We start from the raw sequence: 25265 nt of genomic DNA, 5'->3' as shown, positions 1-25265 counted from the left end.
AAAATACAGGATAAGGGTCATTTGCTGTAAACCATTATATAACATTAAGCATTCCTTGTAAAAGAGAAAAACTTCAAAATAAAGATAAAGAATCCATCAGTATAGCATGGATGCATTGAATTATGTTCCAATATTCTTTTGGTAATTTTTAATTATTTACTGTAAATACAGGTAGTCTAATTTGAAGAACATAGGAAAGGTTACAAATAAAAGTAGGCCATCTGGCCCATTTAATGTATTGATTCTAGGACCTAATCCAGTCTTTTCTTGAAGGAGGTCTGGGTATCAGATTGAACCACATGGCTGGGTAGTATGTTCCATCCTCCTGTTACCCTTTAGATAAGGAATTTCTTGGTCTTGTGCTTCTTTTAGTATCACTGTTCATTCTATAGAAATCTTCTGCTTTTTCAATGTCTTTGAAGATCCTGAGTACTTCTATAAGGTCCCCTTTTAGTCTTCTCTGTTTAAGACTAAAAAGGTTCAGTTGTATCCAGCCTGGACATTGGACATTCCCATAAGCCCCAGAATATACATGGCTTCTCTTGTCTGGACTGATTACAGAGCATCAATATCCTTGGTGACCAATTGTAATAATGAGGCATTGCACAATTCTGACTTTTTGAGCAAATGTTTATCTTTTTATTGCTTCCCACATTGTCTGGAAAATGTAAATGATGTGTTAATATAAACACCCAAGTCTTTTCTACCTATTCAAGCTAGGTGTGTCCCAATTTGTATTTACAGTTTGTTTTAAAGGATAAAACTAAAAATAGTTTATCATAAATAAGTCAGCTAAATAGCTTATCATACAGGATGTAGGATGTCATGGATGGAATTTGGTTTTTATTATAGAAAATATAAAAAATTAAGAACTTTTGTAAAAACAAAACACTTTATTATAGGCAAGTTTCTGCTTTTGTACTTTTTCTTTGACTTTCTTGTAAGTGTCTTTTGAGGTTGCTGGATCCTATTTCATGCCCTGAAGTAATGAAGTAATGAAGATAGAGAATGATTGCAATTTGTGCTTATTATAATTTGTGCTTCCCTCTTTATAGTCCAATTTATTGCATTGCCATACCAAAAGAGAAGACCTGGTGAAAACAAATATGATGATTTTCATAAGGTTCTGTTTTCAATTTCACTACCATCAACAATTATTTTTATTGATGGTTTTTGAGCAGTTTTCAAAAAACATTTAATGCACTCTACACTATGTGTACAAATCTCTGCTACAGCTACTCTTTGTAAAATGTTACAGCCTTGTCTTTGACTTACAGTACATACAGTAAGTATATATGATCTCCTATACATTCGATGTCCTGCATTGTCTAATGATTTAACAATACTTCACTGTAGTTTATTATTATTATTATTATTATTATTATTGCTTACACTTATATAGCACTTTTCTGGACACTCCACTCAAAGCGCTTTACAGGTAATGGGGACTCCCCTCCACCACCACCAATATTTAATCAAAACATAAGAAAAATATTCATTCATGTAAGGGTTCTTGATACCTTCATACATATATAGCAAAATACAGTTTGCATTATTGCACTTTGTTCATTTTTTCCAAATGTTTGCATTACTGAAATATTTCATGTTTTATGCTAGTTTTTAAAATACTGTATTTCCATTACATTTTTATTCACTGCTTTCCACTCTATGCTCAGTGTGCAGAAACTTTTGTTCCTTCTTTTGAAAGCTTAAACTGATTTTTGCAGAGGTAACAGTTGAAAATACCTGTTCTGAAACAAACATTTCAAATGCATTTTTGTTTTCCCTTGGAGAACAATGTGTCCAGTTTCAATGCATATCAATAGTTTTTTTTTTTCTCAGCTGGGGCCTCATTGATTGTGATGAAATTTTGATGCCAAAGCAATTGCTAGATGGGGAAATAATAGAGTTCTTGGTCAGGTGCTTGAACAGCAATTTGGTTTCAGAACCACCTTCAGAACTGGAATAGGAATAGACACTTAATCTCCACCTCAATTTTCAGAAGGTCTCTTAGGTCTATTTCTCACAGTATTTCAAAGCAAAAATATATTTTTGTTTTATATTTTAATAAATCATATTTCAAGATTCTTCTGTAAGAAGGTATTCTGCTTAGAATGCTTCTAAGTGTTTTTTGTAGCTTTCGAATGAAATGCCTTGCTTATTAATTTATCAAGGCCAAGTTCTGATGAACTGCAATACAGATTTTTTAAATGCAAAGAAATTCCCAAAGTCCTCATTCATCATTTCATGATTAGGATTAACTGTATAATAAGCACAAAATTAAATTCAGAGAGCAAGGATGTATTCAGTCCCAAACCATAAGTTTAAATACAAAAATACTGCTGATCACTATCACTATTTTTTAAATGTTGTTCTTCCCCTGCTGTTCTCTTGATTTTTTGGATAACATATTAAACTATAAAGTAAAACCAAGTTCTGAATAGCCTATAAAGAGGAACAAAAAGTTGACAAATAGGCAGAGACTTGTGTAAGAAATACAAGACACCCAAATAAAGTAATGCTATTACAAGCTAAGAGGTGAATGGTCAGTGAGTGGCCCATGTAGAAGACACTCGGCCATAAAAATACTATCTTGGATACTTTAGAAGCAAAAGTTTAGTGAGGGAGCTCTACCAATCCTACAGGCCAAAGCTTCCACAACTTGAGCCTCCTTTTCGAGGACTAAAACCTAACAGGTAAGACCTTGAGATAGCGGTGAAGATATTTGAGGAAATATTTATTTCCTTCTATACCCACTAGGCACAGCTTACTCTCTGAGATACAGAGATACAGTATCTCAGATTCATATCTGATCCCAGTATCTGCTTTAGAGAAACAGTTCTCCCAATGTGGCATTAGTTTTAGACAGCAGATTGTCCTGGGTTTTTTCTTGTGCAGAAACCAGCATTAACTCCCTTAACCGTCTCAGTTTGCATTAAGGTTTGTCCATCTTTGAGGGGACTGAGAATTGGAAACATTTCTTTCTGTAGGAGATTTTTTATAACTAATAAGTTATACTTGTTAAAGATTTCCTACTTTTAATACTCCTTTTGTTGTAATTGGTATTTCCCATGCCCAAATTTATAACTATTTTATTCTAGTGTCTTGAAGCTTTCTTTAAGCTATTTATGGCCACCAATATCAGTAGTCCCATATGGTAGCTAGTCCAATTTCTAAACAGACAAGGCAGTTTAGAAAATGTGTAGTTACAATAAATATGTGAAGGTCTCAAGATTATCATTTTTAATAAACATTTATGACTATGCAGCAACCAAACAAGCTGAAATTATTACAGAATATAAATCAAGAATACATATAAGGATAAATGATCAAAGCTAGTTCCCAACACAGTAGGAATTAGGGCTCGGTTGCTGTAACAAAATTATCTCCTATATACACCTTTTGTGATAAAAGCACACAGTGAAAGGATAAGCCACAGTTTAAATTTTAAAGATTTTACTAGTTGGGATACCTGGAAGTAAAATTTCACATTGCACCCTAAAAACACCAATCTTTTCATCAAGTGTACCTTCTTATCTCTATCAACAGCTTTAAGCTAGTGCTCTTTTTCTCACAGAATTCAAAGTTTCATTTACATAGCAGTATATTTTATATCTAGCATTTTATCAACCCATCTGAATTTCAAAGTTAAGCCAAAAAGCTTCAAGATCACATAGATTTTGATGTTAAGCACACTGATACTGTTTGGGCATCATCATTTTTTTACTTCAAGATTTCTTCTTGAACTGAACTGTGGTGATAAATGTTTGAAAATTAAAATATGGAGCTCTGTTTCATGGTACCTAACCACTTTAAGTTTGTGCAATGCTCCCAGTCTTAAAATTTAAAGAAAGATCAACTGAAATGTGAGGCATAAGCAGTGGGTTCAAAATGTCTTTAATGAAATGTTTTAAATAATTCACTTTGTCATGCTATGAGTTTTCATTGATGCATTGCTCAATTCTGCTGGTCTCAAATATAACATATCACTGCAGACACTACCATTTTGTTTTTAAATAAGGCTACATCACAGGATGTGATGCATTTAAGTGATGCAGGAGTTAAGTACCACTGTATTTGACTGAATATGGCATTGTCAAAAGATATCAAGAACCTTCAGAATTGCCCAGTTTTAAACATTAAAAGACTTGTTAATGTGTATGTAATGTGACTTGTACATTTTTTCACATCTAAACATCTAAAAAAAGCCAGCAGCCATATCACCCTGCAACTCACAACTGGCAATCCACTGAAGCTTAGCAGTGTGAGCCTGGTCAGTACCTGGATGGGAGACCTCCTGGGGAAGTCTAAGGTTGCTGCTGGAAGAGGTGTTAGTGGGGCCAGCAGGGGGTGCTCACCCTGCAGCCCATGTGGGTCCTAATGCCCCAGTATAGTGACGGGGACACTATACTGTAAACAGTCGCCATCTTTCGGATGAGACGTAAAATGGAGGTCCTGACTTTCTGCGGTCATTAAAAATCCCAGGGCATTTCTTGTAAAGAGTAGGGGTGTCAAATTTCCCTTTGGCCCTTACCAATCATGGCCTCCTTATAATCCCCCTCTATGAATTGGCTTCATTACTCTACTCTCCCCCCCCACTGATAGCTGATGTGTGGTGAGTGTTCTGGTGCACTATGGCTGCCGTTGCATCATCCAGGTGAATGCTGGTGGTGGTGGAGGGGAGTCCCCATTACCTGTAAAGTGCTTTGAGTGGAGTGTCCAGAAAAGTGCTATATAAGTGTAAGCAATTATTATAATTAATTATTATTAAATAATTTTAGTTTAGATTAGTCAACTAATTTAAACTTATGTAATTGTCTTATAAATACAGGTCAAAAACAAGATTATTTTAACACTGTTTTTTTTTTCACGTGAATTATTAACTGGTCAGCAAATCCCACATTAAAACTACAAAAAATACAGAAATAATAATAAATACTTCTCTGTTTTAAAAGAGTAGGACTAAAATTGTATCAAAATTTACCAATGGTACTCCAGTGTATTTATGATTTCTACTGGCATTTAGTCTTACTTACACTTGTATTGTTTCTACAGTTCATATGACTGTAGTATATCTATCCACCTTAGAATACCACTGTAGCAAGAAAAAAAAGTGTTCTCTTTATAACCTCAGTTCAGGAGAGACCATATGATTTTGCTTTGCACAGTAAAAAATGATGTTGGTCGCTGTTATTTGATCTTATTTTTAGTTTATTGTTTAGTTGACTGAAGAGCTGATTTTATGCTTGTGACTTACTAGTGAAACACTTTGCCATCCCAATTAAGTGTGAATTTACTGGAAGCACCTAAGGTTTGCAGATTTTTATATAAATATATTCACTCTAAAGTAGCCTGTTTTACAATTGTGTTCTGAAACTATATTGCCAAAGAAATGATAGCAATTCAGAGCTATTGTACTGGAACCCTATAATCCCTGCGGAGTTTTACAATCCAGTACAGAACAGCTCTGCAAAACATGGAAAGAAAATATACCGTAGTATTGAATAGTAGAAACAAGATTACACAATTTAGCTAAATAAAATACATTTATCTTCTTGCTTCCATTTATTCTGAGAATTATTTTTATTTTTAACTTACTACGTGAATATCCCATTTTAATTGTAAATTATACTATTATGAATAGCAATAAAACATAATTTTGCACTATATTTTAATACTTCTTAAAAGTACATACTGTACATAAATACTTAAAGGAAGGAAAACATACCATTTGGGTAGCATTTTCTCGGTGTAAAATATAAACAGCAGAAAAGAAGAGATATCACCTACAGAACAGAAAGAAAATGCACTGCATATCAACACAGTACTTCAGAGCCTGTGATGACAAACTTGTGATGATAAGCTTAGCCAGTTAATGGTCTCAATATAGCACTTCACTAGAGAATATAGTTAATTTAACTAAAGTTTATTTATGTGGTTCAATTTGCAAAAGAATCAGATTCAAACTCATACAGACTCCAAGAAACAAACACCAGTGTTATCTATACAAAGAGATAGATAATATGTACATAGTTTAACACATATTAGTTAATACCATTACTTTACTGTCATTATCACAAGCATTTGCAAAGTTTTGAGCCCATCCTGAGTGTTGCGCCTACATTGTTAAGAATTTCCTTTACGATTCATTAATACTTTTTTGGTCCTTTGGCCACCAGTTAGGTACAGAAGCCTTCAACGTGAGTCTGACACCCTCTGAGGACTGGAGGATAAGCTGTTCGTTAGCATGAGCAAGGCGGATCAGCCCCAGACCCAGGGATCCTAAGCCGGCACGGTATTTCCCCGCTGACTTCCCTGACGCAGTACAGATGTCCTTATCGGGCTCCTGGACAGGGCCAGACAGACGCACAGGCATCAGGCGCTTGCGGATGACGCCAGTGTGGTGAGTCCTGGCTGTCAGCTCCTGACCAATGTAACAGCCTTTGGTGAAACTGACCCCATTCATGTAGACCAGGTTGGACTCCAGGGGGAGAGCCACCCCCAGAGGAAGGTCCTCCACACCCTCAGAGAGCCCTGAAAAGAAGCAGCACACACACAGGTGAGGAGAAGGCAGTAGCTCACCATGAGAAGACACCAATTTCCTACATATTAGCTGAAAACCTGCAGCAAATACCATACTCATTTTACATTAGACTACTCATTATCACAACAGTTCTGTCCTTACCAATTGTGTATCGGTATCTATGGTAGTCATCAATGTCCCCCTGCTGGCTCTGTGGTATGAGTTCCTGAGGATTCACTTGCTTGTCCACAACCAGCCTCCAGCCCATCACTGCCACACGAGGGTCTGCTTCCCACACCCGCACGCTAGTTGAACACGTGAGCTCCAGGTCAGCAGTCTTGCTGTCCTCCTCTCCTCCCTGAGGCATTACTGCCCACAGCGACAGGTCTGAACAGGGTGCAACAGTTACCTTCCGACGGATTTTATAGACCTTCAGGTGTCTTTGAAGGGAGTCTGTCACTGTGCTGTCACATTCCAAGAGTACGCTGCATTCACCCTCTTCGTTATTTGTCAAGCTTCAATTAAAAAAGGAGGTAGGGGGTGAGACGATTTAAACCAAGTCAAAACTATGAAATAACTTTAACAAATGTAACACATAAAGATAATGAATGAAATAAGTACTGTAAAGGTTTGCATTTGCTCGTTCTCCTTTGCTGCCAACGTTATCTTAGAAGACAGGACTAAACTCACTAATCTCTAGTGCACAGCCCAACTGTAGCTTTCAGCAGCACACATTTAACTTAAGTTGGATGCGCAATAACCCACACGCCCACAATTTACATGATGTTTAAAATACAATTTTGCCTCGTTGCTACAATTATACTGTTCACTGCAAAATATACTAAAGGGAACTCAATTGGCTTTTAATGTCGAGATAATATTTCACTTTGCTTCGATAAATAGCATGTTTCTCTCCTCCTCCAAACTGTATTACTCCCATATATAACTGCCTTTGACAGCTAAACTCAACCTTTAACGGTATGCGTTACTTACTGCAAAAATATGCACACTGACTAAATCTGTCACGATACTGTCCAACGACAACCTTAATAAAGGCCAGCGTGAGAAACGTTACTAAATTGAAAACCCAAGGTACATTATACCTGTATATAATGACATCAAACAGCGTCCTCCCTTGAACGTTCAGCATGTGTGCGTAGAGAGCTCTCTGCTCTCCTTTAACCGCCAGGCGTTCGATGTCATTGGTAATAAGACCCTGTAGAAAAATTCTGGTGTCCTTTCCTTGAAGTTTCAACAAAGTCCTGTGGGTCAGGTTGTACAGGATAAACTTGCTCGATCCTGCTTTGTCATGCAATTGCCTGCAATTTCTCTTAGCATCTTTAATGATTTTGCAGGACCGGGCTCTGCCTGTCATTGCATGAGTGGAGTTCAACCTGAACACAGTTCTATACACCGCCGTCCCAACGATGCCATGAAACACACAAGAGTTATACATTATTATATTTTAAGGTGCTAAGACAACAGATAAAAATCAGCGTTTAAGAAAACCAAGTTTTCTTTTCTCCAAGGAGAATCTTCCATAACTAACTTTTCAAAACTGAAGCCATTTTAAATCCCAGAAGTCTTTGCGTGCTATGAAAAAGCCGCAGAATGAGACATGTCTCCTCGTTTGCTGTTTTTAAAGCCTTGGCTCTTTCTGCTATATTTCCATCTAGTGGTCTAAAAGTGTAAAGGCTGCGAGAAAGTGGACATTAAAAAAGCTATGAATTGTAATTCTCTCACTTGTCTGTTTATATAAAAATAGTTTTTATGTTTGAAGACAATTTTCAATGAAACAATAACAAGAACTAATGACCCAGACAACAGTGGGCATTTTATTCACTCTTTGGTATATAAAAAATACCAAATCAGACATTTCTTTAAAAAATAAAATATCCTTTAAATTTACTCATGGTTAAAATGCATTAGGTGTGTGATTACTAAAATAAAACATTTCAGTTCTGCTGTTGATATGAACAATTAATGTGTATACTTGAATTACTAGTAGTAGCAGTGACTTAAACTGAGAAGAACATACGAATAAATTATGAAAAATGTCACGGAAAACCATATTTAATGTCCATGAATATGCTGTATGAAATATGTCTGAATGTTCTTGGATCATTGCTTAATTGTAGCCATTTTATTTTTATGGTTGGATCTGTGCACCTGTGACATAAATCTATTTTAAATGATACACTATTCCTAACTACTATTTATTATATGAATATCCATTCACGGCCTCACCTTTTCAATTTTTGGGCATTATGAAGGCCCTATTTATCATTACAACTATGCTATTTTTTGTTAAATGAACCTTAATTGATGACAGATTAATACAGCAGTCATGCTTTCAGGCCAAGATATTTAGAATGAGCCACTGGGTTTGGATGCTTTCTATGACCTGTGATCTGAACATGATGGTGTGAGGTGTACTTCAATGTGGAAATAAGGGCACTGTCTCTTACAGCAGGATTCTGATGTTCAGCTGCTGCCTGTCAAGCCTCACATCACCTTTTGTCACTTCAAATACAGTCATAAAATGGTTTGCCCTTATGTGAGAGAAGTGGCAGGTTCTTTTGTATACAGATCAGATTTCTAACTGCTCTGTCCAGTACAGGGTCATGGGGGGTGCCGGAGTCTAACCCGGCAAGCAGGATATATTGAACGGGATGTCAGTCCATCACAGACACACATAGACAAACACAATCAGACCAGTGGCATTTTTTTCAGATGCCAATTAGTATGTCTTTGGACTGTCGGAGTAAACTGGAGACCCCAGAGGAAACCAACACAAACAAAGCGCGAACATACAAACTACTAGCAGATAGCACCCAATGTCCATAAATGAAACCAATGCTACAAGGCAGCAATGCTAATCACTGCACCTCTGTGCTGCCTATGCTTTTCATTACAACCAAAAAAATGTGTTACAGACCATTCCAGGAGATGTCATTAATTTGTTATGTGCTGCAATTGTACTGTAATTAATTCTGATTTTTGTGATCATTTTTAATCCATCTCTTAGGCTAGATGAATTGAGAAATGACAGTCTGGCCATGATGATGAGGCAGATGGATTCCCTTAAATCAGGCAAAGGTGGTGGAAGAACATTTCAGGAAAGAATGCTAGAAAGGAAGGTCTGATGTCTTTGTATTTAAACTCTAGAGAGATGATTTTCAAATATTGTCGTTTTGTCCTCACCAAATGTCTGTTACGAGCTTCATTGTGCTTTTAAAGATCTTCATTAATTAGGTGTGGTACTTTTTACCTTGTATTCCATTTTTGATTACTTGAGACATACAAAGAGTATTTTTCAATAATCCAGTCCATAGCCTAGGGCTTAGCAACTTAGACCAGAATTGGTTCTTTCCAACTACTGGAGTAATCTATTAAACACAATGTTGTAGAGAATTATAACAACAATTGTAGTACAAATCTTCACACATTCTTAAAATAAGTCAGTTATTCGGGAGGTTGTATAATAAATCATAACATAGCAACTAAGGCACAAAACAGATACCCTTCCACTGTTTCAAATCTAATTAGAAAAAAAAACAGTGCAGCTTTGATTCATAACCTAGCTGACTTAACTAGCTGACTGTAATGCATGGTATTTGCTTCATCCTTATAACACATTGAATGAGAACACCTGATGAACAGAAGAAAGCTTGGCATCTAGTTTCCTCATCAATTGACTCTTTCTATATTGCAACACTAATTGAAGGCTATTACATTCTTAAGTAATTTTCTTGTTTTTTTAACATTTTTATGGTTCTGTAATTTGTGGTGTCTGTACTTTATAAATCTTTGACTAAAAAAGGTTTGTGTTTTAAACGTTTCTCAATATTTCGCCAAACAAGAAATTGATTAAACGGTGAAAGAGAAGGAGGTTGAAATGAAAGAGCACAGGTTGAGAGAAATCTCCCAGACAATTCTGGTTTAAGTCTGAGCTGTGTTATTAGCTGAGTGTGATTGGAATCCCCCATATCTTGCTTGCGGTGAGTGGAAATTTTGGTTAGGTGTTTTTTAGTTTTGCACTCGCCAGTGACCTCTGTGATCAGCACCAGTGAGCTTAAGTTATCGTCCCCGAGAGCCACTTCAGTCTTCTGATTGACACTAACTTTTTCTTTTAAGGCACGGATTCAGTGTGAGAAATGGCAACTGTGAAGTATATACTGTATGAAGTGTATTCACAGTGTATTTTCAAATACAATGTCCACGTTCCTTATAATATCTTTGCAAGTAAAAAGGTTTATGAATATGTGTGTGAATAAGAAATGTTGAAGAAAAAAAACCCATAAAAATATGAAAAGAGAAAGAACAAGACATGGCATGGCTGCAGAGGAAACTGCAATATTGCTAAAGAATGGCTGAAATATGGGTCTTGTTGTGGAAGGGCAGAGCAATTTGTGACAATTGATCTGTTAGTAATTAAAGATATCCCAGAGGAACAGGTTGTCCTGAAATACACAGATTTTTCTTGAACCTTGGGATAGCAAAAGCCAGAGGCAAAGTGTCAGTAAGCATTTGCATGCCTTTAAGAACATGACATGAACCACTTACTGTATTCTCCAACTTTCCAAATGATTTTCTTTTAAACTAATTTCAAGCAGCTTCATTAATATAAATCATTTTAAACAATGCAGAAAAGAAGGATCAGGGCTTTCAATGAATCTTGGAATCAAAAGCAGTTTTTAATTGTTTAATCCTGTCCATTTTTATAGCTCATGGCACCCTGTGTTCAAGCAAACATCTGCTCTAAAGCTCTACCAGTCCATTAATATAATCCTCTTCTAAAACGTTCTCTTTTTTGCGTGTGCAATTTATTTACATTGAAGGAAACAAATAAAAATATTTTTGTGAATAATATGAAATTGCATTTATATAGCATTTTTAACATTGAAGGATTATTCATATACTGTACATACTAATATGACCTAGTGCCATTCCCCCGTGCACAGATCAAGTAGAGAAGTGAGAAACTATTTCAACAGGTGAATTCAGGTGGAAATATAGTTAATTTAAATTGTTCAAGCCAAGAGTGTGGTAGAACCACTACCTTTACAGACAGTGCTGTGGATTTTTAAGGGACTAATTAGTCAGGAACTTGGTTGCAAATCCCTTCAGAAGAACAGTACCTCATGCAATAGTGTCCCTGGTTAGTATCATGGGACACTGGTTTGGTCCTGAGAGAAGAGGAGAGCGATGTACCAATGCACCAACAGCACGCAAAGCATCAACTTAGCTTTTGTTAGAGAACTCCCATCCTAACACTGACCAGGCCATATGTATTTACAGAGGTGATCAGGTTACAAAATTGTAACACTGCTGTCCAGAAATTAGTCAGACTTCGAATATACCATGGCTATTACATGTCCCCAAGGGGGGCTTTTAAAATCAATACTTTTGCTATTTCTGTTGGTAAAAATATTTGAGATCTAGTGTTTATGTTACATATCCAGGGCTTCCGATATTTACATGGCTGATGCAATTGGATTATTAACATATAAAATATGATTCAACCATTACTGTTTTCATTTTCACCTTGATTTGTGTTTTGCTTTGAACTATGTCATGGGAGGCTACAAATGCAAAATAATGCTGTCATTTCTCTTTTGCTATATTTTATATTAAACATGCTTTTCCATGGTTAACCTGCTTAACATCCAGGAATGCTACAGAATGGTTTGAGCAGTTTAAAATTGGGACAATTAATCTTCTTTGAACATGTATATATACTGATGGAAAAAAGAAATGCAACACCTCCTCCTCCACACTTTGGCCCTCCCGTCTGCGTGAAACAGGCTGAAAAGTGACTCATCTGTGAAGAGGACCTGATGCCACTGCTGACGAGTCGGGTGTGATGTCTAGGAGGTGTGAGCAGAGGGCCTCTGACAGGTCGCCTTGCTCTAAGGCCAGCAGCATGGAGCCTCACTGTCCTGTCACTGATGCGAACATTGTGTCTGCTGGCAGTTTCAGCAGCAGTACAGGTGGCAGATCTGATACGATCTCTCAGGTGGAGCAGTCTGATGTGTCGGTCCTGCTCTGGTGTGGTCATCTTGGGCAGTCATCTGTCCTGCTGGTCTGCTGAAACCTTCTCTGCAGTCGGGACATAGTGGAGCGGCTTACTCCATAGTGTCTGGCAACACTGGCATCTGACATGCCTGTCTGCAGCATGCTAATGACCCTCTCACTCATAATTCGAGGCATTAGGGAATGCACAGAAAACTGACTAAGTGTGACCTTCTTGCAGTGACCTAAGATTTGAATTGTACAAGTATTGCTGGTCAGAGGGCTTAAAACAAATTGACAACTTTTTGTGAAAGTACATAAACTATAACTATAGTATTCTCATTCCAGAAAATGTTGCGTTTCTTTTTTCCATCAGTATATATATTTTACATAGACAAAATAAGATGATTGTACAATAAATAATGTATTTTTCTTATTTTTACCAAATAGAATATCAGATTGATAGTAATTCACTCAGAAATATTTTTTTTGAGTAAAATATCCAACTGTATAAACGAGTACAAATGTTTAGGTAAACACATTAGCCAAATAAATTAACAATAACATGATGATTTTGAAGAATGTCAGAAATCTGTTGGAAGACACTGGCTTAATATGTATAGTGGAAGTGAGCTACAGTATATAAACACAAATGTATTACTTTTGTGTGCAGACAATGTCAGAAATGGCAAAGGTCAGAAGAGAGGTGGAAAAATAGATATTTTCTGTCCCACATTTTTGCCAATTTATTTGTAATTTATAAGGTAAAAAGCCAGATTGGCTTGTATGGTATGGTGGTTATCACTGTTGGCCTTCCAAAGGCATGCTGGTTAACTCGCTTGCTATCTCTAAATTGTCTGAATGTGCTTGTGTGTCTCGTGCACCCTCTTCTCTCAGGTTAGGACCCTACTTGCACTGGAAAGCTGCATGATGCTGCTGGTCTGGTAGATTGCTGAGCAGGAGCAGTGAATAGGGGGCAAACAGGCATCAGGTTGACAGAACAGTTCTGTGCTAGGATTGAGCAGACAGGGTGAATCAGGCAGAATAATTTTCAGTAGGAACCCCAACAACAGAACACCTAACCATGGGCAGATCAGAGTTTACAGTAAGTTACCTGGAGCTAATGAGATAATTACCCGTTAAGTGGGGGCAGGTGGCTGGGACAGAGATCCTGAACGATTTCTCGCGGCACCAGGAGCTGTTTTGACTGGTTACTGTAGAGACTCTGGATTGGCTGGGGATAACAAACTGTATATAGTGTAGATATCTGGAAAACATTAAACTGTGTATTTTCCTCATCACATACTAGGGAACAGAGCACAGGTTGTGAGATATTTAACAGTGTATTTGAACAGTGATTATCTTAAAACACTTTTTTAATAACTTTTAGCACTTTATTTAAAGGCAGATTCTGCCATGAAATTTGAGAGCAAATAAACAGCTAAACAAAAAAGACATACAGACTTTAACATCTTCCTTTATACTGAGGTATAAAAATAAAATAAAATTCTTATTTACACATTATTCTTCATTTTACAACAGGGCCTGCATTGTCACAATTGTGACATTGTGTACCTAAAAAAATCTAAAATATAAATTTTATATTGAACACAACAGCTATAACAAATGGCTTCTTCAAACCCCATGCAAGGTTTTATGTTATTGTGTTGTTAATTCAAGTATTTCCAGAGACAAACACTAAATTCAACAATGGCAGTTATACAGTAATTTTACTAGTTCTTAGATTTGCTAACTGACAGCTACCTTATTATTAACACTTTTCTTATTGTTTCCCTTTATGAATGCTATTGTAAAAGGTATTTGTATATTTACAGGCAAACCCAAATACTTACACCAAAAGATAGGCAAGACAATTAAATGCACATACTGTATAAAGGAATGTAACCTTTGAAACCTCCCTAGTTCCATCTATTTACAACATCCAAATGTCTGATGTTCAATGAATATAGCAATTCATTAGTAAGATCTTTTTATTTTGAAACTGTAGTCACAAAAATAAAAATACTTAGATACTGAAGTCTACAAATGAAATACAAAGAAACAAAGTTCCTTTATTTTAAATTCAAAACCAACCACACTTTTTTTTCTTTTTATTCATCCTTTTTACTAATTCTAACAAGTTTAACTTCAAACTACATATTTTTCCTGAGGAAAAAAGAAGAAATAGCTTTAACTTTTTTTAACATCCATTAAAGTTCGAAGGTCTGGAAGGAGATTATTGCCTTAATGTTCTTCCTGTAGGTAGCGTTAGGATTTTTAGGTTTTGTGTGGCAGATCTGCTTTGCTTCAAAGGAGATAATTTAGCCACTAGAATGGAGGAGTTTGTCACTGTACAGGTTGGTTGAACTGTCTCACATTAAAGTAAGCAGTTTCTGGGACAGATGCCACAAATTAATGGAAAACAGATTCATCTAATCCATTCAAAATACCATAGTCTACTGCGGCTTTTTTTCTTTTATGAACAGAGCAACTCTGCAACTCCCATTTTCATGTAACCACAGAACTAGACAATCAGATACTCTATTGGTTTAAACAGAATGTATTGATCATACTAGGAATGTGACAAAGTAACAGATAAAATTAATGGCTTGTCTGATGTGAAACATCCTTCCCAATTCATGAATTGATCTTAATTTTGTTAGTAGCCTGGGAGCTACAATTGCTGTGCTTAAACTGATTACATGCAGTAAATATGAGTTGTTTGGGGCCTCATTCTAGTGTTGGCAGGATCAGTGTGGCAAAAGGAGATGTGCATAAAGATATTTTCCATTTATATTCTTTTACTGTTATTTGTTGATGGAAATTTTCCAAAGATTCTGGGACTTACTTACCATATGACAGCTATATATTACAGGTTAGTAGGAGCACTATAATTGTAATTGTACTGAACTATACAGTGGGAATAGAAGTTGTAAATGTGATATTCAGCCAACCAAAGTAGTTGTGGTTATTGCAGTGCATATACAATGAGATACAACACTTTATTTAATATATGCATTCCATTTCTGTTCTCTCTAAACACTTAAACACTATTAATCTCCAGTATTTATCTTGTAGACCAGTAACTCATATGCCTGGTTTTGTGCATTTTCATGTTTGGTATGCTTTCTTATTAATCTTAAACTGACTGTACTCTTAAGCATGCTTGTTATTTGATTTTCCATTAATTTATTTAGTTTCTGACACTTCAGTACTTTTTGTTTACTAGTAAAAACACTGACAAAAAGTGTTGAATTAGTAACAGTAACGTACAATTGTGGGACAGAAGCCAAACAGCGGAGCTATCTAGATGAAGTAGTGAGAAGGACTCCGTCTCTGAAAATATATTGAAGAGAGGTTTCAAAGGTCAGGACTCCTTCTTCCTTCATACTAATACAAGATGCTGCAGAGAGAGAAGGTGGCCATGTGTTTTCTCATATTTGTAACACATGAATCTGTAGAAGCCTGGCACAATGTGAGACAACACAAAAGAAAAGCACAATCAGCCTAACTGCAGTCTGCCAGGAGCAGCTGTGGAAGTTGAAGCACTTACTTTAATAATTAATTTGTGCTATTTCACAGCCCATTCCCACACATACCTCCATAGTGCAAATTATGTAGTAGAAAATTACACATGGACATATCAATTACATATATCATGAAATTGCAAATGTTCACTTTAAATTGAATCTCTTCATTTAGTAGCTCCAAAGCTCCAAAGATGAAATAATTTACATTATTTTGATATGAATGACATTGTAAAAGATATTTTAATGAAACAGAGCTTTTTAATGCCCAAAATATTATTCCTTATACACATACATTAATATGTTTTTACCACATATGCACTGTACATACCTTCTACATACATGTTTATCCCTGTAGTTATTTATACATTTAAAGGTTTACAGTCTGTTGGGCAAATGGAATTCTATTAATGATTTTCTTACACAAAATTGAAAACCAAAAAGAAAGATGCAATTCTATTATTGCTCAAAGAAAGTTATTATTGTTGAGAAAGAAAGTATTTTTTTCATTAAGTTTTAATCATTAAGTTTTGTGAAGTTAAAGTATCTTAATTTCAAGGTAAAGTGATTTTAATTTCCTTTGAAGTTGAAATTTAGCACTTTCAAAATAAAAATGTCCTTATTTGAATTTCTGTTTGAGAATCAAGATTTTTAAAACATTGCCATTTAGGTTTTATTTACTGTATAGGCAAAGAAATTGCATCCGTCTCTCAAAACGTTTAAATACACATTGAAGTGAAAATACAAAAGAGAAACATACTGTATTTGCTGATGTTTAAGGCACACTTTGTCAATATATTGATGCACAAGGCAAATTAATCATCCCCATTGCTCATTCTGAACACTTCTGCCTCCAAAAGCATTCCTGAAAGACTTGTATTGTGTACAATGTTCTAACCAAACTTAACATATACTATTTTAGAATAAAAACTGTTTTGGGTGTATATGAAAGCAGGTAATCTATTTCAAATCTGTAGTACCCAATATTGTGCTGATTCAAAAAAAAGTACAAATATTCCTTATAGAAACTACTGCCATAATCTGTATGTGACAAATACAGCCAATTGTTGAATTTTGATAAATTTCTGCGATATTTCTTAACACATGCGATAGAGTACCAGTGTTTTTAATGTAGGGACTGTTTGATCAAACTGATTGCATTTCTAAGTCCCTGTGTCCACTTGTAACAGTTTCCATTTGTGCAATTATTGAGATAAACAGGGTAATGCCAGGATAAGTACAAGGTGATCTGTCAGTGCAACACTGCCATACTGCAGATCAAAAGGTTATACTTGTTCACAGGGAGTACGTATGTCAACACTGGTGCTAACTTGGTTCTCAGAGCCTCAGTGCCTCTGCGAAATTAATAATCTGTTGTCTTAAAACTCTATAAATTACACTGAAATGTGTTGTATGTAAAAGTGAAAATACTATCAAATGAGCCTTAAGGCAAATGATCAAACAAAAAACATGAAAATGTAATGTTAAGAATTTGTCTTTGACTTACTGATTTGACTGGAGCACTATCATACTTGCAATTGTATTCCTGCTTTTCATGTATTCATTAGAATTTAAATTCAAATTAATGTCTACTAATTTCCATGATCATTTTTTACACAGCAATTTACCTTCCTTTACCACATATAAAACAGTTTGTCATACAGTAATATGGGAGAGCCATACAAAATGTCTAAAACAAATACTTTTTAATCAGTCTAGAAATTCTGATTACAAATTGGATTGTTTTTTTCTGATTGGCATTTTAAGATATTTATTCAATTCAGTGTCACGGGGGACCCAGATCATATTCTGGCAACAACAAGCACAAGGCAGGGCACACTCTGGACAGGATACCAGTCCATTGCAGGGCACACACAAATACAAACACACAAACCACAGCAGGGACAATTTTCACAGAAACCAATTAACCTACCAGTAGGTCTTTGGATTGAGGGAGGAAACCAGTGTACCCAGAGGAAACCCACACAAACAAAGCGGGAACATACAAACTCCACACAGATAGCACCCCAGGAACTGAACCCAGGGCCCCAGCACTGCAGGGCAGCAATGGTAATCACTGCACCACCATGCTGCCCTAACATAAGCCAGAGGCTCTGACACTAGGTTTGTTATTAGCTGCCTAGGATAATGACAGGTAAGCTAAGTTACTGATCACAAGGGAGGAATATACTAACTCTAATAAAACATCTGTGTTAGGGAGGGCTTGCTGTCTAAGCCATGCTTGCTGTATAATAATAAATAATACCTTTGAGGCTTACAGGAGATGCAGCACTGTTATTTCAGTGGGAATAAAAAATTATGGTACTTTGCACATCTTGTCTTGTAAGGTAAATTTTGGCATGGATTCTTAAACAGAACATCAACCATTTTCCGTTTATACGCGTGCCAATTTTCCACTGAAAAATTGTACTGCATCTTTTGGAATTTTGAAACACATAGGTTGAAGGAAAAAAATAGAACGGATGAAGCTATAGAGACTTTATCAACATAATCCTCTCAATTCTCTTTGTTGCTTTATCTGGATGTCAGTTGTTTTCTCTTATATTATTTAAGCCTATTTTCTATTCAGTTCAATTAGGTTACGTAGAAAGAAAATCATATTTATTAAACTTTAACAAACTGGATACATTGTATCCAGAAAGTTTCTTACCTTCTGAGCTAAGCTATTATTCATTTCTGTTACTGCAGTGTAAATGTATAAAAGCTGTCATATTCATCTATGTGACTGAGTATGCAGTGAGTGAGTATGAACCTTAAAAATCTGATTTTAAATTAACTCTATTTCCACCATTTAAGCAGCTGTTCTTTTCAACACTTTTCAGTTTGCAACAAATGCAAAAAACACATCTCTTATGTCTTTGTACCAGATCAGGCACATTCTCGAAACTCTCTTCAGCAAAGTTTATTTACAGACCTTTCCAGGGACCCACACAAACATTTTTTCATGGTAATTAATGTCATAAAGCAGCTGTAAGCAACCCTTGAAACAGTGCTGTTACCTCTTTAAAAAAATTAGACCATCTGAAAACCAAAAAAATGTCAGAAGGACGTTTAAATAATTTCTAAATCCATACTGAAGTCTTTCCATCTTTAATAATAGACCCTGCTTTCTCAATGCTAGATTTGGGCCGGGCCCCTTGTTTTTCATGAGCTGTATTAACCCTGTTTTGTTCCATTACAGTCCCTCCTGAAGCAGGGCTGCTTGTCCTGGAGGGCTGAGGGTTACTCTTGCTGTTGTAGGTCTGAAAGGCCATATCCAGCTGCTCTTGTGCCACCCTTAAGTGCCTATGAAGGCTAGCCAGGTCTGAGGGTATGTTTTCATCTGGGCTAGTGCACTGCTGCTCCTGTGCCACATTTGCCAAGTTCTGCTCATGTGTGATTAGACTATTGGGCATCTTGTTTGGTTTTTCTGACTTCACCACTAAATTGTATCCTGGTGGAGAGGCAGGGATGTTCCTGGGATATGGGCAGCTGTAGGATGGGCGCTTGTCCTTGTTCCTCCTGTTGTGGATGATGTCTCGGATGGTGCCAATACCTAGATGGAACATCTCACACACGTTTAAGAACAGACAGAGGCAGCTAACCACATACATGATGAGAAGGAAGATGGTCTTTTCTGTGGGTCGGGACACAAAGCAGTCCACTTTGTAAGGACATGGATTCTTGGAACAAATATATGAAGGACTGACCCTAAAACCATACAGGAGGTACTGGCCAGCCAGAAAGCCTACCTCAAAAATTGCTCTTGCCAGAAGCTGTAACACATAGATTTTCATCAACCCTTCTTGCATTATTCTACGGCGGCCATCATGCTTCTGCTGCTCTCTGGTTGGTGGCTTGTGCTCTGGCTTGATCTCATGGACGTCCAGGGTTTCCTCATAGATCATGGGCTCCTCTTCTTCCTCCTCCAAGACTTCTTCGAGAGTATGAGTTGCTCTCCATTTGATGGCATGGGGCTTCTTCCGGAACTTCTTAAACTTCCTCCTCTCCTCTTCAGAACTGCGGGCAATTTTGTGAATGGCATAGCCTAGGTACATTATGGAAGGGGTGGAGATCATTATGATTTGGAAGACCCAGAACCTGACGTGGGAGAGAGGAGCAAAAGCATCATAACAGACGTTGTCGCAGCCGGGCTGCTTGGTGTTGCATGTGAACTTAGCTTGTTCGTCTGAGTAGATGGACTCCCCTCCTACTGCCGTGAGCACAATGCGAAAAATGATAAGCACGGTCAGCCACACTTTCCCCACGAAGGTGGAGTGGTTGTGGATTTCTTCCAGAAGACGGGTGAGAAAGCTCCAGCTCATGTTGGTCATAAGGGCTGTTCAACAAAAATCTAGAAAATAACAAATCAGAAAAGCAAGATCATAAAATTAGCAATGACTGATATTTTTTTGAAAGAAATCTAAAGGACTCAAATTATTAAAAGCAGAGTGGTGTGTGGATGGTATTTAAAAATTCTCCAAAATTCTGTGACAATACTGACAGCATTCATGCTACATTTATTTATTTTTGCAATAGTTGTTTTACATACAAAAGGCTTCTACATGGAGTTTAACACTAATAGCAACTTGTGAGCACAGTTCTTTTGCAATTTATGTATTAATAAAGCACACAAAATCATAAAATGACTGATCACAATTTAAATTCAAATTCAATTGACTATCTCACACTTTTGTAAGATCAACTGTGTAATCCATGACATACAGTGGTACTACACACATCCAGTTTAAAGACATTTTTTATTTAATTTTGCATTGTGCATACTTTTTCTTCAAAGGGTAGTGCTGTTCTTTTTAAATAATCTTTTCTTGCAAATACAGCAAATGAGAAACAGACACTTGCTTGGGTTTGTTGCCACAGAAGATTTCAGAGCTGCTGGTAAGATTATAGTTAAGTAAATACAGTAAATGGCTAATTAGAAACATAAAGGGCAACAATACCCTTTCCTTAGTGAACACTGAATTACAATACATGACATACGTGTGTCAGTTAAGTTAGCTAAATGTGGTAGACCTTGCATTAGACAGTGACTTACTGCTTGCAATGTTGTATTTAAAAGGCCTATCTAAAATTTAAAAACCTCATTTATAATTCATATATACTTCAATATAAATTCTTGTTTACTAAGGCTTAGTGAAAATCTATGTATGCGGCACTGTGGTACAGCGGTTTGTGGAGTATGTATGTCCTCCCCCTGTTCGTGTGGGTTTCCTCCAGGTGCTCCAGTTTCCTCCCACAGTTCAAATACATACTGGTACTGTAATTAGCTCTTGAGAGAACTGGCCCTGGTGTAAATGTGTCTGTGTGTGCCCTGTGATAGACTGGCATCCCATCCAGAGTGTACCCTGCTCTGTGCTTGTTGCTTGCCAGGGTAGGCTCCAGATATTACTCTAAAAACTATTTTCGTTTTTAGAGTAAATAATATGGCTGTTGTGAGTGAGAAGGTATGAAAAAGGATTCCATTAAATCTAATGTATCATTAGATTTGTGATACGTATGTATTACTATATGATATATGCTGTATATATGATGTATTGTTCTTTTCCAATTAGAAAATGAAGTGATTAATTGAACGTAAGCATAATTTAAAAGACAAATTATAGTATTTACTTGGTGTGAGTCTTTGCCAAGCTGTTTTCTAATCAATAGAACAGAGAAATCTGTGTGATGTTTTAAATTAATTCTGTTACAGGTCCCTCTATAAGTGTTTTGCAATTACCATGAGCTGAAGATGTGATCTGACTCGGGTTTTATTGTGTATTGGAGTGATTGTGGCAATTAAGAGAAAGACTACACCTATTTAAGTTAATTAGGCCTTTAAGATTACAATTATATAGCATAGTCATATATTTTCAATTGGCAGATACTGTAGATCTTCCAAGAACTCCCAGTTACAGGGTAATTACTGTAACTTTGTTCTTTTCATTTTCTTTACATGTAACATACCTTTTTGTTTTCTACATAGACATTTAAATATTAATTTCCCTCACTAAATGCATCCATATTGTATTTGCTTACATTTAAAAGGTTATTTCTAATTGTATTACTAATCTACATTAGCATTGTCTTTTGCTTTAGAAGAAAATAGTGCAGTGACTCTAGATCTTGTCAGCTCCCTTATACCTAACTGGCATGCTAGCTTTCAAAGCACACTTTTAGATAAAATTGAAATACAATATACTGTACAGTATATGGTTAAAAGCAGTATCTTACAAATTTTAAAACAACTGTGCCATAAAAATCAACAAACAAAGGTTTGCACAAAATTACCACATGTGCTACATGGAATAAATATTTGAAATAAAAGTGGATACTTTCAAGCTTTAGAATGTCACTGAAAGTAAAATATATATAGTAGAAATAAAAATGACAAGTGATGAGAAACAAAGCAACACATCCATAGCACAAAAGTAAAAGAAGTCATCAGAAACTGAAGGAGAATCTAAACATTTTCAAATCTTTAATCCCCTGAATTTTATACAGACTCAAGCTCCCAAATTTTACAACTGAAACAACTGAACGGTTGTTTCAGCTCCTCGAAAGTGCCCCTATTTCCATTTACATTTTTAACTTATTCCCTACTTTAAAAAGCTGGGAAGTTTCTAGATGGACACATTAATTAAAATAATGATGTACAGAAGAGTGTTTCCAAGTTGAATTAAGTCTTAAACTTTCAATTAAAAAAAAATCTAAATAATGGCTTTGACTGAACATTTTAGAACAATAACTACAGAACAGTGACTATACACAATCCTTAATAAGGAAAGCTGACACATTTAAAAGATAAATACAGAGCTTACCACAGTTGTTTCCAAAGAGAAGAGATTACAAACTCAAGTGATGGAATTTAAATTTAGGAAGTTCCGCCTACTAAAATACCTTTTGGTCTCCACCTTTGCAAGTGTCTGCCAATTCTTTACATCTGAAATGTCTTGTCCAGACATGACTTTATGACTTGATTTTATGCTACAACAAAGCTGTCTTTGAAATTCCATCATCCTGCATCTGATTTGATTTTTGTGTCAACAGGTTCTTTGTATGTAATTTAAATAAAATGTATATTATTTGTGGAAGAGGTATTCATAAATTCAATTAAAATAATAAAGCCAGTTTTTCCAAACTCAAAGAATGACACAACAAATGTCCCATTATTGTAGGCAGTGAGTGGACACTAGAGGCAGTGGGGATGACTGGATCCCCAAAAAGACATGCTCACACTCTCTAGACCACATAAGACATGTATCTTGGTGGCTTTGAAGTGGATCGTTCTTCATAAACAACCAACAGTACCCTCTACGTTTCAATGACTAGAGAATGACATGATTGTGCTTAACAACAAAAAGGTAGAGTGCGAAGATTTACCAAAAAAACAAGTTTAGTACATTTACATAGAAAAGTTTTAAATGTCTTAACTTTACTTTTTGACGCTTATAAAACAAGCCTACGTGTATCACATTTGACATTTGTTGTTTGTGATCATTACACTCATCCACCAAGAAGTCATATTTTGTTGTATAGTGCACTTCAGTTACAAATGAATGATAACACTGTCCTACACCATTCATAAATCATAAAAAAAAACATTTATCATTTACTAGTATGTATGGCATGAATGCCACAACAGATGTACCAGTTACACATTGTGCGCATTTGTTATTTAGTAATACACCTTTCTCATATTCAGGTTATTAAAATATTTTTTTAGTTTACAGGACATGCAATTTTAATGAAACTTACTGTTATGGAAACACAGTGTGACTACAATAATAGTTTATATACTGTACTGTATATGCTGTATACCACACAAAAAAGGCTAAAATAATCTAGTCTTTATATGTGACATTTTAAACTAAGGAACACCAATAAATCATTGTTTCTGTTGTTCTTCTTTAGGTGAGTTAGAATTTTTTTAAACAAGTACAATAATTATATTTCTAATAGTTCTTTAAAAAGTAAGTCTCTCAGACTCTGGTGCAGATCAAGTCAATCTAACCAAAATGACCACTATAACTGGGAGTTCAGTTCGGGATAACATGTTTCCACTAGAAGGAACAAGGCTTCTTTTAATAAACACTTAAATGAGAAAACTGAATAAATTTCCCACAGCACCCTAATTGGCACTTCTTTATAACTTTTCTTATGTTCTTATATCCTTAATGGACAGTTTTGGTTTTAAAAGGCCTTAGTACTGTATGTGTCAGTACAATATTATTGGTAGAATTTGACATGAACCACATGAAAACAGCAAGGTAGCAGATCTTAATTAAAAGAATACATAGTGAAATGGGTAGTACTTCACATTCCTTTTCCTGCCTGATAGTACTTTGAGGTGATACACGCTTTGTGTATTTGGGTTCTAATATTACAGCTCAAGGCAAATTAATTCAATTAGAATTGCATGCAGTTTAAGCTCTTTCATTGTTGCACAAACCAGAATATAATGCTTCTTTGTGTATCACATCTTCAAGATGAGGGCTTGTTCTGGTGGTTCTTCTTTGCATTCTTTATACTGCAGGTCAGCAACTGTTTGTACAATGATAACCAAAACGTTGTACAATATTCTTTTGTAGATGTTACAGGGACATGAGTGGTGGTGTGGTTTGCTGCCAGATTGATGTCTGGCAGGTCCAGGGTCCTGGATTTGATTAAACTGTTCTATCAGTCTGGCAGTAATGTTTTCCCAGTGTTGGAGTGGTTTTGGAGTATTAATTTCTTTGCATTGGCCAAAGATTTGCCTAGGCCTTATTGGCTATTCTAAACCCAGGACTTTTCACTTGCACCCACTATTTTATATATTAAAATTATATGTTCATAACACATTCATAGCCTTACATATGTAATGTAGAATGTAAGACAAGTACATTTTTTTGAGCTAGGAATGATTAAAACCATGTTATAAAGTTTTAAATGGCACATATTCAACATAACTAAAACATTTATAGTCTTTAAATGTTTAAAATGATAATGACAGCATAATAACAATTTTAAATGGAAACACAAAGTAATGCCTGATTTTTGGCCATCCAGTCTGTATAATATTTACAGTATTCTTCCTTTTTCCAAAAAATTTCTGTGAGATTATTTTCTTGATATATGTTAGAATGGCCTACTTTTTTACAACATTACTGAAAAAGAGTTAAAAAAGGATCCTTTATAAAAAAAATAGCAAGATTTGCCCT

The 25265-nt window shown here is 35.8% G+C and overlaps 2 protein-coding genes across 5 annotated transcripts in view; both read right to left on the bottom strand.

Annotated features, from left to right (window-relative positions):
- Nucleotides 1-5910: 5910 nt before the first annotated feature.
- On the bottom strand, nucleotides 5911-8125 carry iba57 (iron-sulfur cluster assembly factor IBA57). Its single transcript, XM_088643057.1, has 3 exons — nucleotides 7627-8125; nucleotides 6686-7038; nucleotides 5911-6534 (listed from the first exon to the last, which is right to left on the bottom strand). The coding sequence occupies exons 1-3, from the start codon at nucleotides 7977-7979 to the stop codon at nucleotides 6140-6142; spliced, it is 1101 nt and encodes a 366-aa protein (XP_088499183.1). The 5' UTR covers nucleotides 7980-8125; the 3' UTR covers nucleotides 5911-6139.
- Nucleotides 8126-14511: 6386 nt separating this feature from the next.
- Nucleotides 14512-25265, bottom strand: part of gjc2 (gap junction protein gamma 2) — a 63712-nt gene continuing 52958 nt past the window's right edge. For 3 of the 4 annotated variants that reach the window (XM_088643053.1, XM_088643055.1, XM_088643056.1), the window contains one exon: nucleotides 14512-20419. In XM_088643053.1, coding sequence (XP_088499179.1) covers nucleotides 19149-20399 — 1251 coding nt within the window. In that variant the 5' untranslated portion in view covers nucleotides 20400-20419 and the 3' untranslated portion in view covers nucleotides 14512-19148. Of the gene's footprint in view, nucleotides 20420-22886; nucleotides 22988-25265 lie in introns of those variants that run through there. The other variant, XM_088643054.1, reaches the window with a different exon arrangement.

This window comes from Lepisosteus platostomus, chromosome 8 (genome assembly GCF_059453375.1).
Source record: "Lepisosteus platostomus isolate fLepPlt1 chromosome 8, fLepPlt1.hap1, whole genome shotgun sequence".
Classification (NCBI taxonomy): domain Eukaryota; kingdom Metazoa; phylum Chordata; class Actinopteri; order Semionotiformes; family Lepisosteidae; genus Lepisosteus; species Lepisosteus platostomus.
Note: the sequence above shows the minus strand (reverse complement) of the source record. Positions and strands in the feature narration are given on the sequence as shown.

Excerpts from the sequence above, each read along its gene's own strand:
- iba57 (XM_088643057.1), bottom strand. The coding sequence starts at position 7,979 with ATGTATAACTCTTGTGTGTTTCATGGCATCGTTGGGACGGCGGTGTAT. Across the intron at positions 7,039-7,626 it reads TTTGATGTCATTATATACAG|CTTGACAAATAACGAAGAGG; the intron begins GTATAATGTACC and ends TTTTAATTGAAG. Across the intron at positions 6,535-6,685 it reads TAGATACCGATACACAATTG|GGCTCTCTGAGGGTGTGGAG; the intron begins GTAAGGACAGAA and ends GCTTCTTTTCAG.